Raw genomic sequence first — 13,956 nt, 5'->3', positions numbered from 1 at the left:
CTCTTTGTTGGCCCCGTCTCTTAGTGAAGCTTGCCTGCCAAACCCCATTTTCATGAAAGTGTGCTGTGCTTTCTCTTGGAAGAGGTTAAGCGGATTTGTGTGTATGTAACAGTGTGTGGACTTTTATCTTTGCTTGATGAATCTTTAAGAGACACGGTTGCAGTAAATATATTTCTAAACTGCTTGATTGTTTTCCACCTGTTCGTTTGTTTGTATTCATTCTCTCAACGAAGCACCTCTCACATGTAAAAGCTTCTCTTAGTACCTCTAATAGTAGACCTTTGGGCCTCCTCCAGTAGTCACTTGGATCAGCTTTAAGCAGATCTGCTTACACTCATCTCATTTGCTCAGGATCACTTCTCATCAGAATCATTAAAAAAGTTTAATCAAGTGATTACCTTATATCAATTTGTGTCTACATATAGACTTGTGGGATTATAGCTCTATTTCCCATCACTCAGCAAGTCCCATAATCCTCTGCTTTTTACACAAAGCATGTTTCTTTTCGGATACACATGTGGCTTTCACTTCAATTCCTAAAGTGAACTTGATGTGCTTTTTTCTCTCTCTCCGGCCCCTGGTCTGTATGGAAGACAGACTTTTGCTTTCAAAGGAGATTTGTTCACTCTGTTAGCTAAGGCAGTGACTCAGTAACGGTGCCTCCTGGATGGCCCTCTAAGTACATTAGTCTGTTCCAAGTGGTTGGGAAACTCTTAAAGGCAATAGACTAAGTACTTGAAGAGTAGACAGTGCCCCCACCCATTCCCACAGGGTGCCATTTGCTCTGAGGCTAGTGTCTTTAGCTGTCATATCATAATAACCAGCATTTATTGAGCACTTTGCCCCAGACACTTGTTTAACTAGCTGTTTTACATTCATTAATTCATTTAATCTTTGTAAGATAGTAGATCTTATTATTTTCCCCACTTTGCAGATGAGGAAACAGAGGCCCAGAAATGTTGAGTAACTCTGTTTAAGGTAACAGACTCATGTAGTCAGAGTGTTTGTTGGTGTTAGAACAAGACTTTCCTGACCATGAAGAGCACTTTGGCTCTGGTTTCAGTTGTGTCCAGGCAGTAGAAGATAGATTCCTTAGGACTAGCTCCTAGTCGGTGTGGGGCAGAGCACGCCTCCCCCGCCGGCTTCAGAGTCCTGCGTGGTCTCTCTGCCCGCTGAGGCCTGTCGTAAAGGTAGCATGGTGTGGAGATGCAGCTCTCAGGGTTTATCTCCCTTGTCTTAACAGCTTATGGGAAACTTTTTTTTAACCTTACTATTTAATCCTGGCTTCCAATTTTCCTGTTCATCTCTTCTCATCTTCTAGAATTCCAAGAACCTCTAGAAAAACCGGAGTCTTAAGACCTTAAATTGGTAACCCGCAAGTAAGTAGCCTAAGACATTTGGATTCTTAGATTTGCCTGTCCTGCTTGGTAGTACCTCACTCCCGCTGCCCCCACCCCCAGGAAACTTTTGTTTGTGGACCTTAACTGTGTTTTATCCTTATGAAACTAATATTTTCTTTTTACATGCCATTATGTACAGTTCCACACGCAGAGGCCCAGAGCTGCTTGTGTTTGGCCTTTGTGTGTGTGTGTGTGTGTGTTTGGCCTTGATTGCCAAGGACACTGAGCACTGTAGCTGGTAGTGCCAGGACCCTGTGTGTGTTTGGGACTTGCCAGTTCAGTCCTGGGAGCTGAACTCTGGCCATCCTGCTGTGTCTCTTTATCCCGTTGCTTGTGTAATATGCCGCTGCTTCCTGTTTGCCTTTGTCGGTCTTTTGATCACTCCTGTCTCCTGAAACTCTGCCTGTGGTCCTCCTAGATTTTGGGAGCTGTTTCTCAATGAGTGAATCTCTGGAATTTCAGTTAACTTGAGTTTGTAAGTTTGTGGTATGATTTACTTGCGTGTCACTCCTGGTATGATAGTGCCTTTTCTTTTATCCTGTTACAGGTTTTGATTGTATTAACTAAATTCTGAAATTTTGAGCTGATTTTTTAAGATCCCAGCATGGGGCAAGGGTAAAGGGGTGGACTGCTGCCCTTGATTCAAGCATCACACTTCCCCACTTGCGCCCCTCTGGCTGCCCCTAGTAGAAAAAGAGTTCAGCTGAGTGATTGTATTTGTGTTCAAACCTGTTTCACTTTTCTAAGATCATGGTTATGTGCTGTTTCTACGTCAATTTAGAATCCATCCTTTTATTACAGTGGAAAAACCATGGTCCATGTGAATTATGGTAAGAAGCTCAGCCTGCTAAATTTTTTGAGTGGTTCTGCCCCTCCCCTCTTCCTGCTGCCAGCACATTTTCATCTGTCCTCAGAGGTGGCTGCTGTTCACACACAGGTGCTCTGTAGTGATGCAGGCCACTGCTTCCTTGGAGAGCGCATGGCGGTGTTCTCTCGCTAATGAAAAGGCTGTCATAATGGGTTAGGTCCTTAGGGGCTCTGCCCTTCTGTACTTGTATTCCCAGGGAGAAGAATCTCTCCCTTAATTACCGCATCACGCTGGGCAGAGAGGTGTGGCTGCTAATTGATTAGATGACCGTCCTTCGTGTTGGTGTGGAACTGTTGGGTGGTTTTGTTTTTAAATAAAATAGATTTGAGTTAGTTAAGTGTATTTTGAAGAGATGAAGATTTTCTTTTATCAACCTCATGTCTTTAGTGCCATCCTTATTTTTTAACTTGGCCATAAGAAGTGCTAACTTGACTTTTTTTGGCATTTTGCTGCTGGTGGCAAGCAGTGTCTTTTCCTCTCCTGCACCTCTGGTGTGCTCCCTTTATGTTTGGTAGCATCAGAATCCTTTATCTGGTTCAGTTTTCGTTCCCTCCTTCTGTCTTGGAGTGGTTGAACCCTGTTCTGAAATACGTATTTTTAAGATAGTGTTTAAAAGCAAACACCCTGCCTTTCTTGAAACCTCAGAAAGCTGCTTGTGAAACAGCCGATAGGGCAAGCTGCCAAATCTACAGTTAAAACCGATCCCTTAATGACAAAATGTCAGACGATGTTAAACCTTCATTGTGATTGTGGTGTGAGAATTTTTCTTACTAATAAATGTTTAGGTGCTGAGCTCCCAGTTTCACGTTTGGAATGCTTTTTGTTCTAAAATTCTGCATGGTAAACCATCCCAAAAGAATCTCATGTGGCTAATCTGCTGTCTGCTGTAGGGAAGATTTTCAGCAAGCCAGTCCGCATTCTCCTTCATCTACTTATTTATTTTTGTAATTTCGGGAAATGATTTTCTTTTGAGTGATGTGGACCAAGTCTCACTAGCTTTATCATTTTTAAGATAGAACTCCATATAAAATATATAAACAAAAAGGACCTACCGTATAGCAGAGGGAACGATATAACTGTATTCAGTGTCTTGCAATAACTTATCATAGAAAAGAATATGTATATGTTTGTGTACACACACACACATATTTAACTGAATCACTTTCCTGTACACCTGAAATATTGTAAGTCAACTAAACTTCAGGGTTTTTTTTAAATTTATTTTAATTGGAGGGTAATTACCTTACAGTATTGTGGTGGTTTTTGCCAAACATGGACATGAATCAGCCACAGGTGCACGTGGCTGATTCATCCTGAACCCATCCTGAACCCCCTTCCCACCTCCCTCCTCTCAACTTCAGTTTACCCAAAAAAAAAAGAACTAGCTTCAGAATTATTTTTCTCCCAACAGAGGAGGACTGGGGCCTTAATCTTTATTCCCAGGCCCTGAATTAACTTTGATTTTTGTTTGTTTTATTTTTAAGACGATATAGAATCTTCTGTTTGTCCAGGGAATTTCTAAGTACTTTCAGGAGTGAGTATTCATTCCTTCTTAAAACCTTCCAGAAGAATTCTGATATTGCTGGTAGCCTGCTGATTAAGAATACGACTTAAAAACTGATATTAGTGTACAGCAAGCTATAACACTGAATGAATGAATTGATGAGGGAGACCAGGCTTGACAACTGATAATTGGGAGAGAAGAGGATAAATGTGTTAGCATGCCTCCGCAGTCACAGCTGGCACTGAGTTTTGGGGCTCTGGATACAGAGCTTTAGGAAGTCTTCCACACTTTCACCAAGAGCAGCCTGTTCTGTTCTAATGCCAGGGGCATTTTTTGACTTGATTTGCATGACCTTAGCCCCGAACAACTTTTTTGACTTTGTGCTTAAGCCTTTCCTGTATCATCTTTGCTTGTATATTGGGCCTGTCTCTGGTTTCTAGATGGGGATGAGACAAGGAAGACTGAATGACTGACTGGCCAGTGCATCTCCCCGAGTTGATTTCCTCTTATCAGCATCTCACAGCTCTCATCACAGCCCATTCTGTGGGCAGGCATCCCCATTCATTGACGTCTCAGGGTTTAGATAGATCCTGGCAAAACTCATGGTCCTAGCTAGAAGCGGGACCTGGGGATCTCTAAATCTCTCTGAAAAATAACAAAGTCCTGACTTAAATTGCTCTATGTTCTTGCTACCAGAGGGGGCTTCCCTGGTGGCTCAGTGGTAAAGAATCTGCCTACAATGCGGAAGAGGCAGGTTCAATCCCTGGGTCAGGGAAGATCCCCTGGAGAAGGAAATGGCCACCCACTGCACTATTTTTGCCTGAAAAATCCCATGGACAGAGGAGCCTGGTGGGCTACAGTCCACATGGTTGCAAAGAGTTGGACACAACTTGGTGATTAAACAAGAAGCATCTAGTAAATTGGAGGGCATAGGCAGACTGTAACTCTGGTTCCTGGATTCGGTCCTGCGTTAGGTAGTATGATTTGTGCTTCCCTCTCCTATTAGAGAGGCAGGTCTATTGAAGGCTGGGCTGTATTTTATCCTTCCCTTTCTTCCCTAGAGTCTGTTAGAGTGCTTTGCACATGACCATCTCTCAATGAATTACTTGTGAAATAAAAAAAGAAAAGAAAAATTACAACATGGGTATTATTCTTCACTTACCACCACCCTTGGGAAAGTGTGTCTGTATTGATTTGTGAATCAGACATCTGTCTATTCAGTTTTTGACCATGTAAGTCACAGGTCTTAACAGGTTCACCTTAATAGGTTCAATAATGACAAAAAAGAACGACTTTTTCAGGATGAGAGGCTAAGGAGGATGTTTTCCCCTATCACTGGATTGTCTTACGAACCCAGAGAGGAGACCGCAAGGAGGGCGTGCACTGCTGAGGGACCCTGTGGCTTCCTGAACTAGGAGCGGAGCCGAGAGAGCCCTCCCAGCTTTGCTGAGTTGTGTTCTTGCCCCAGACACACAGCACCTCTGGCTGCATTGTTGTCTCTGGTTATAAATTGGCCTCATCTTCCCCGCTTTTGCAATGGGTGAACAGAGGGACACTGTTGGGAGTTTAGTCCAGGGTTGGAGAGGCTGTGGGGTCTTTATCAGAAGACTGTGGAGTTATTTTAGTGGGAGAGCCGCTCGGGAGCATGGCACCGAAGAACTGGCTTCACAGCACCTCGGCACCTTTCTGTGAGCGTCTTAGGGAAGATCAGTTACCTCTCGGAACTGACCAAAACCTGTGAGGTCAGGGACTGTGTTTCCCAGGACTTTTGCAGGTAGGGCAAGAATGAGATGGCCATTTTCTATTTTCTTCTTGATTCCCTGGTCTTTGTGACTCAGAGTGTGAGAGCTCCGACACTTGCAGCGTCATGAAGCAGTTATGAAGCAGTGCAGAAGAGACCAGCTGTGTAGGGTGGTGGGAAAAGGACCTGTTGGACTGGTCTGCTTGGACCCGCCTTCCCCTCCCCCCGCACTGGGCAGGGAGGGTGAAACTGCTGCTTGCTGGCTTTGCCAAATGGGTTTCTCCTCATGGGTGGGCTACCATGGTGGGCAAGCAGGCAGTTCCCCGCCCAGGAGCCCTCCATGGCGCTGGGCTGCTAGGAAGTCGTACTGAGAGGGGCGGGGGGCAAGTGCTGGGCACTGGGTGTGCCACCTGCCCTGCCAGGGGCTCGCCTACTCAGAACTGCTGAGGCTGAGGCTGCAGGGCCCTCAGGCCTGCTGGGAGGACTGTGGGTCACTGTACCTCTCCTTGCACCTTGTGGCCACATGCGTGGTGTGCAGAGAGGCTGGGAGTGGTGAGGAGCTGGTAAATTGTGGGTAAATGAAGTCTCAAGAGGAAGAGGATTCTGGCCTAGGGCACACTGAGTTCAGGGTTGTAGTGTTTCTAAGTCCAGAGTTGTCACGTAGCTTAACTTGAATTTTCTCAGCCCTAGGAGGAAGAGGTTTTCCAGTGTGTGAGCTTGGTGTCCAAGACATGTTAGGTGAGGGTTAGTTACAGAGCCAGGCTTTGACGCAATGTAAGACAGGGTCAGGATGTGGTCTTCAGAACGTGCAGACCGTGCCCACTTCCTGCTGGAAGGCTTGTGAGCACACAGACACTGAGAGCCCTCACGTCCACCGAGGATAGACCCTCCGAGCTCACTGCCAGCCCCTTGTGCAAGTGGGGAAACAGGTCCCAGGAGGGTGAACGACTGGCTCAAGCGATACAACCTGTTTGGGTGGTGCTGGATCTACACTTGCTCTCTCGGGGACTTGGAGCTGTACCCCCATTGCTTCACTGCAGAAGCAGTCCTCTTGCTCAGCAGGCCTGTGCAGGGTCTCCCTGCAGCCCTCAGAGCAGAGGGGAGGCTGGGAAAGGACAGGTGGAAGGGCAGTCGGCCCCAGCTCCACACTGGCCACGAGCTCTGAAATCCTGCCAGAGACTGCGTCTGTAGAGGCACCAGAAGGCCCTGGAGAATGGATTGAAAGCCACAGGCGCCAGCTCTCTAGCCCTGGCCTAGGTTGAAGCAGTCACGTGGAGCAGAGATGTGCTAAGGGTTGTCGGGTAAAGAGTCACTCTGAAAAAGGCAGGAAGACCCTGCCCTTGGCTTTCTCTCATGAATAGGAGAGCATTTCTTGAAAGCATGTGAGGTGCTGGGCACTGAGGACATGGAGTTGACTGAAGCCCTGGAACTTCCCTTAGGTCACGCCTAGTCTCACACCGGAGAATGTGATGGCACCCCACTCCAGTACTCTTGCCTGGAAACTCCCGTGGATGGAGGAGCCTGGTAGGCTGCAGTCCGTGGAGTCGCTAAGAGGCGGGCACAACTGAGTGACTTCACTTTCACTTTTCATTTTCATGCTTTGGAGAAGGAAATGGCAACCCACTCCAGTGTTCTTGCCTGGAGAATCCCAGGGACGGGGGAGCCTGGTGGGCTGCCGTCTTTGGGGTCACACAGAGTCGGACACGACTGAGGTGACTTAGCAGCAGCAGCCGCAGTCTTGCACAGTGGTGAACAAGACAACCATCTAGAGTTGTGAAGGAGGCTGGCCATTCCTCAGGAGCCAGGTCCTAGTGCAAGAAGGCTGCTGTCCTCAGGACGCCTGGAGTGACAGGTCAGGACCCTGTGAGGGCAGGGAAAACTTCCCGGAGGATCCGATGTCTGAGCTGAGGCTGACCAGGAAGGAGAATGGGAGCGGAGGATAGAGGCAGTGTTCCAGGCAGTAGGAGGTGGCGGCAAAGGCTGGAGGTCTGGAAGGACATGAGAAGACAGGTGTCAGGAGCCCAGGGTGAGACTCCAAGAAGGGACAAGGGCAGGGCTGGAGCTGCAGGCGGGAAAAGGGAGCCAGCCAGATGAAGGGAAAATCCGGAAACTGTGGATCTGAAAACCAGTTTTACATATATGTGCACCTATTACATGTGTGTTGGAGAAGGCACTGGCACCCCACTCCAGTACTCTTGCCTGGAAAATCCCATGGATGGAGGAGCCTGGAAGGCTGCAGTCCATGGGGTGGCAAAGAGTCACACACGACTGAGCAATTTCACTTTCACTTTTCACTTTCATGCATTGGAGAAGGAAATGCAGCCCACTCCAGTGTTCTTGCCTGGAGAATCCCAGGGACGGGGGAGCCTGGTGGGTTGCCGTCTATGGAGTCGCACAGAGTCAGACACGACTGAAGCGACTTAGCTTAGCATTACATGTGTGTACATGCATGTATACTTCATTTGTATATGTTTAAGGGGAGCTGTGACCAGGAAGCCACATAGTGAAGTTCCTGGTGCTGAGTGTCCTGCAGTGATGACTTTGATGTCCCCCCACTTGTTGTAGAGTTGAAGAGGGGCTGGTTTTTCTACACGCAGGTGTGGGTGAAGGGTAGGCCATCCAAGGTTTCAGTCTGGCAGGTGGGACTGGTTTCAGCTTTGGGGCCGGGCTGGCTCAGGACACTGTGGGGCTTCTTCAGGCTCAGGGCTCAGGCCCCATTTCCCTCTTCTCATGGGGGCGTGACTCACGGGTCGTCGATGCCACCGGGTGGGGAGGAGGGGCTCTGCAGGCTTTTTAGAGGCAACCTGTGGCGGCCGAGGCTAGTGGCTGGTGGAAAGCGGAAGTACCTGGCGGCCATTTCTCCTGCCCCTCCTGACAGGTGTTTCTGTCGCCCCTGTGTGGCAGCCTTGGGCTCTGCTCCCGCCACGGAGGAGCGTTTCCTGTCTGTGAGAGGGGCCCTCCTCTGTGGCTGAAGCTCTGCCCCCTACAGCCCGGCTCGCGAGGGGCCCCCCTCCCTCCTGTCCTTGGCAGTCGGGCACAGGCACTCGCGTGGTGGGCCTTAACTTTCAGGGTCCGTGGAAATGACCGTGCTGCAAACTGTAGAGTTCAGGGCACGGCCGGCAAAGTGTGTGGAAGCCGACTTAAGGTTAGCGTGAACACCGTCTGCCTCCAAAAGGTGTAACGGGACAGCGTTTCACTTGCTGACATGGTGGCCATGGCCGTGGCCTTGCAGGCAGCTGGGCTGTCTGCTCTCCTGCCAGAGAACAAGTTTCGTTCCCATGCTAGTCCGGCTTTTACTGTTTCCCCTCCTGCCTTTCCCCAGAGATCATAAACCTGCCTACCTCCTGTTATTTTCTAGTTCTGATAGGAGTACCATTCAGAGTTCTTGGCAGGAGACCAGCCCACTTCTCCCTGGGTTGGTCTCCCCTCCTCTTCCCAGCGTGTTGGATGTGTTCGCTCCCCAGAGTTCTCTTATGCAGCTGGCTGGCCTCGTAGTGCCCAGAGATTGGAGCGCTCCTGCAGCGGGAGCCCAGCTGCTTCCCTCCCCAGTTTTAGGGGCTGGGCTTGAAAATAGAGACTCATAATCTCCCTTCCTCCTCCTTCCCCTCCGCCTCCCCCACCACACACCAAGCAAACTGGAGTGACCGGCTCGGGGGCGCAGAGTGGGACTCAGCCCGCCTCACGGCTCTGCATGGCATGACAGCAGCAGTCTGGAGGAAGCTTAATGGACGCGTGAGTGTGTGAACTCTGGGGCACGTTACCGTCTCAGACTGGCCCTTGGTGGCAAGTGTGGACTCATTCTGGTGTTAGGGAGACCAGGGCACCTTCGGGGAGATGATGACCGACCCAGGTGTGTGTCTGCCAAGGCCGCCACCCTTTCTCATGCGTGGGGAAATGGAAAGTGCTTCTAAATACCCCTGCTCTCCAGAAGAGCTAGGTGGGTGGTTTGGAGAGTTTATTCTTGGAATCCCTTGCAGCACAATATCCTTTTCTTCCCTTAGCCATATTCTTTGGCTCCTAAGCTGGACTTCCTACCTTCACTTCTCATAGGATGGGCCCATGGCCCTGGCCTCGGGGAGACCGTGGGTGGAAGGTTAGTGAAGGAGTCACTGCTTTTTTGCTAGAAGGAGGACGTCGGGGAGGGAGCCCAGGTTGCCAGCAGGTGTTTCGTGTCCCTCTCTGGCTGGCTAGAGAAGGGTGCCCCCCTGGCTCCCGTCTGCCGACCTCTTCGGACAGCCAGGGGATCACCCAAATGGAGACCATCGTCTTGCTGCTGAGGCCCGAGTGCCCAAGGCAGAGAGCAAATGGTAGCCTCCCAGGCCTGCTAAGAGGGGAAGATTGGTTATTTTGGGGCTCTGACGAGCACCAGCCAGGGGCCAGTTTCTGCAGTAACCCCATGGAGAGCCCGGACGGCCGGAAGCTGCGGGGCCACAGGTGCGGGGGCTGACACCGTCCCCTTCCCGTGTGTGGTGGCTAGTGATGATGTTGGGAAGGTAACCCCCTGGTCGGAGAGGACAGCCCTGACACCCTGCTGCTTGAGCCCCTGTGCCCTGGAGTTATTGGTCTCCCAATTCTAGCTTTGATTCGGGCGAGAAGTGGTCATAGGAAGTTCTGTTTTGATAGTTTGACTTCTGATTGGGCATTTAGGCATCTGAGAACTGAGTGCTTTCTTGATGCAAAAGTACCCTGGAAACCCCTTACTTAAGCCCCACGCTACATAGATCTTGGTTAGACAGAAAGCCTTTGCTTGGACATTAATCTGGGACTCTTAATGGGGTCCTCTGTTGCTCATCCCTCTAATCTCCCTGACTTCTCCCAACCCCCTGCCCCAAAAAGCCAAACCTTTTATACGAAGAACTTTGGGAAAATGGAGCAGTGCCTCAAGGTCACTGGATCATAAGTGGTATTTGGCATAGTGAGCGGGTTTGGTGTTTGGTGAGAGATTTATGCTTTTTATTTGAGCAAAAGATTTCTTGGCGGGAGGCCTCTATGCCATGTTCACAGTGCTTGCCCTGTGTACAGGGTTTGCCCCCTTTCCACCCCGACAGGTTGTTTTAATCCTCTTGCCCATAAACAAGTGCAGCAGAACGTGTCGGGCCAGCTCACATGACCTCGGTTATCTCTTCATGGGGTAGCCAGCATCAGCTTTGGATACCACAGTCACTTGACATGGTAGAGCTGTCAGGGTCAAGAGGTGGAGATGCCAGGGGAAGCCTGGGTCCTCCAGGAATGGGAACCAGGAGTGCCTGTGATTCCTTAGGACCAGGTAGGAGAAGTCAGCTCTTGTGGCACAGGAGTGTGAAAAGGACAGCCAGACTGTTTCATTCCGTCTTGCCTTTCTCATCCCCGGATTCCTACTTCTGGTATCTCATTTCTCTTTCCCCTGTATCTCAGATCCTGTCTGCAGGGGCCCAGGACATGCAGCTGTGTCAGGAAACTGCCCCTGAGCCAGACACATGCCAGCTTGTAAGATACAAAACCCAAGACTGAAAATCCCATCTTCCCAAACAGTGATCTCGTTCTGTTGTGTGAAGGACAGCTGGTGGTGGGAGCCTGGCCGCCACAGAAGGCTGCTGCGTCTCCAGACCAGCGCCGCTCAGGAGCTGGGTGTGTGGCTAGGTTTTCACCCCCACTGCCACTGCTCTGAGTTTCCGCGTCTCACCACGGAAGAGGCGGGGCTCTTGGTATGTAACAGTCAGGGGCTCTAGCCACACCGTGAGTGTGTGTGTGGGCTTCTTAAATACTAGTCTCATTCCCCATTGTGCCTGTTAATTTGTAACATTTCCAGTTCCATATACCTGGCAAATCTTGGCAAGATTGTGACACTGTGTATTTCGAAGCTCCGGTGTACACTCTGGGTTTTCCTAGGATTGGATGTGTATGTGTTTCAAGTGCTTTTGATCAGGGCAAGTAGAGTGGCCTTTTATGGAAGGGATAAAACAGTTGAGCTGCTGGAGCCCTTTCTGGCTCTGCCAGAAAGCCACGTCCAAGTCCAAGCTGTGCAAACAGATGACCAGAACTTGGTCTTTGACTCCAGCCAGTTCAAAGACCCTTTTTTTTTTTTTTGGAAAATAGAGAATTTGTGGTAAGCATTGGGTAAAAAGTTAAAGCCAAAAGCCATGTCTTTTTCTGGCAACCTGCAGACTAAGTTAGGAAAGCATGTGGAATTGTAGTAATAATAGCTAGCATGTCGTGAGCATTTAGTATATGCTAGGAATTGTTCTAAGTGTTTGGGATGGTGTTGGATGATTCTGACTTTAGCCCTTCGTCTTTTCTTGATAGAACCCCCTTTATGCCTGTGGGTTCTTTGTCCTTGTCCTGGTGGTGGCGTGGACCAGACAGAACAACAAGCTGGGGAGCAGTGTCCTCCTGCAGCTAGGCATATTCTTCTAACCGGAGGTATCCCAGCAAGGGGGAGGGGGGGGGGGGCGGCGGGTTGCACTCAGTCTTCAGGTTTTTATTTAAGCCAGCATGCCGATTGGCAGTTAGAGCTGCCCTTCAGGATTTGTTGGGGGGAGGATCTGTATCCCTTTTGCAGCCATCCTTTCTTCCCTGCCCTCTCTGAGTGAATTTGGAGATGGAAAGCTAGAAACTTGGCTGCTTGCCTCCTTCAGAACAGCCAGCATTCTCTTGTCTGCAGTCTGTGTAATAAATAGTGCCTCTCACAACGCCCTGCAGTGGCCCCTTCCTCCCCAGCACCACCTGTCGGTTGATGGCTCTAGTTCCTGAGGGCTTCCACCAGCGCAGGAGTCCACCTGCACCAGAGGACCTCGCTCCCAGGTTCACGCCACAGACATCAGAAAGCTCAGCGCCACCAGCAGCGTCCTCTGAACCCACGTCTGCCTGCCGCCTTGGCCAGGGCTAAACTGGCCTTTTCTGGACTCCTTTCTCTCAGAACCAGCACAGAGTCTCTTTCCTGAATTCTGTCTCTGAAAAGATGAATTAACTATTAAAGTGCTTTTTAAGAAGGCACTTACAATGGAAAATGACTGTCACCTCATTTACCGTACTCTCTTCTCCTGGATCGTGCACACAGACAGCCAGAGCACCCTGGAGTAGGACTGTTGTTGCCACCAGAAAACAAGCAGGGTTTGGCTTCCCAGGCAGACCTAGGCCCAGCATCAGCAGCTGTCTTGTGCTCAGTCCCAGGGAGAAACTTGTGCTTTCCAGTCTTCTCCACCAAGCTTCTGACAGATGAGCCCTCCTGTTTATCCAGCATGCTAAGGCACCAGCCCAGGCCATGGCCACGCCATGTAGCAGGATTCAGCAGCCTCTACCCTTGGCTTTGGTTGAGACTGCAGTGGTAGTGATGGGCCCAGTGAGGTAGAAAAGAGGTGTGTCTGTGACTTCAGTTACCAAGCAGGGAAGACAGTTCTGAAAAGTGTTTGCCCCTGCTGCGTCAGGGACTGTCCCAGGCTCCCCTCTACCCGCCCTCTCCGGACGTTCTGCTTGGTCTTCCTTCCTCAGCCCTTCTCTCCTGTAAGGCAGTACCCGTTCAGAATTCCTTTCCTCCAGCCTGTTCTTCATCTCCACCTGGATTTCTGTTTCCTTAGACCCTCCCTCCTGCCCAGCCACCCCAGATGTTCCATTCCTCTTATGTCAAACCCTCACCTAGAGTTTGAAGGTTAAGAAACCCCAGACTCTACTGCCCATGCTCCTTGGAGAGCAAAGATAGGTTCCTGTCCCACGTTGGAACACTGAATTCACTTTCCTATTCCAGACTCTGGTTTAAGTGTCGTGTTAGTTGCTCAGTCGTGTCCGACTCTTTGCAACTCCTGGGACTGTAGCCCACCAGACTCTGTCCATGGAGTTCTCCAGGCACGAATACTGGAGTGGGTATGAATTCTTTCTCCAGGAGATCTTCCCAACCCAGGTGTGCACTGCAGGTGGATTCCTTACCATCTGAGCCACCAGGCTTAGGTGTTGAGTGTGGTTAATATAGTGCCTCAGAGACCGTGGAGGGCCCTGACGGGATGCGCTGGCCTGAGAGTGCAACCGTCATTTGTAACATGTTCCTATGGGAGAAGGTTCCTCCTCAGAATGGAACTTTGGGTAAGTTGGGGGTTTCTTTGCTAATACGCTACAGCAGATTTGTGTGCCTTGTGGGAGCATTCTCATCACTTGTAGTCATAGCGCTATCTATCACAAAAGTAAGTTGTCTTTCTAGATGCCAAATACCAAAGATAAACACTCACACACCACTTCCTACCCAGAAAGTTTTCTGGAGAGCTGTGCTCAGCTCCTGCAGTTGTTCTGAATTCTCCATTCTGACTGATTTGACCCGTTGTCAGTTAGCACCGGTTCAGGGGTAGCCCTCATTCCTCAGCTTGTTTGTCCTTTCCTGCTTGGGTTTCTAGTGATCTGCTGAAGGAGAAAGATAACCCCTCTGCCTGCAGGAGCAGCCCAGTGGGCAGTTAATCATGGGAAGTGCAGCCAGTTGGAT

The 13,956-nt window shown here is 49.8% G+C and overlaps 1 protein-coding gene across 6 annotated transcripts in view; it reads left to right on the top strand.

The window, feature by feature from the left end:
• Positions 1-13,956, top strand: part of MARK2 (microtubule affinity regulating kinase 2) — a 55,979-nt gene that overhangs the window by 16,155 nt on the left and 25,868 nt on the right. Inside the window, exon 2 of one of the 6 annotated variants that reach the window (XM_027532821.1) lies at positions 1,322-1,379. The exons of 3 other annotated variants lie outside the window; for them this stretch is intronic. Coding sequence is in view for 1 of the 3 variants with exons in the window: in XM_027532816.1 (XP_027388617.1) it covers positions 9,210-9,245 (36 nt within the window). In the remaining 2 variants the exon portion in view is untranslated. Of the gene's footprint in view, positions 1-1,321; positions 1,380-1,718; positions 1,876-9,062; positions 9,246-13,956 lie in introns of those variants that run through there. 2 more of the 6 variants (XM_027532831.1, XM_027532816.1) reach the window with 2 other exon arrangements.

The sequence above is a fragment of the Bos indicus x Bos taurus genome, chromosome 29 (assembly GCF_003369695.1).
Source record: "Bos indicus x Bos taurus breed Angus x Brahman F1 hybrid chromosome 29, Bos_hybrid_MaternalHap_v2.0, whole genome shotgun sequence".
NCBI lineage: Eukaryota > Metazoa > Chordata > Mammalia > Artiodactyla > Bovidae > Bos > Bos indicus x Bos taurus.
The sequence above is the reverse complement of the archived record's forward strand: the minus strand, read 5'-3'. Positions and strand labels throughout refer to the sequence as shown.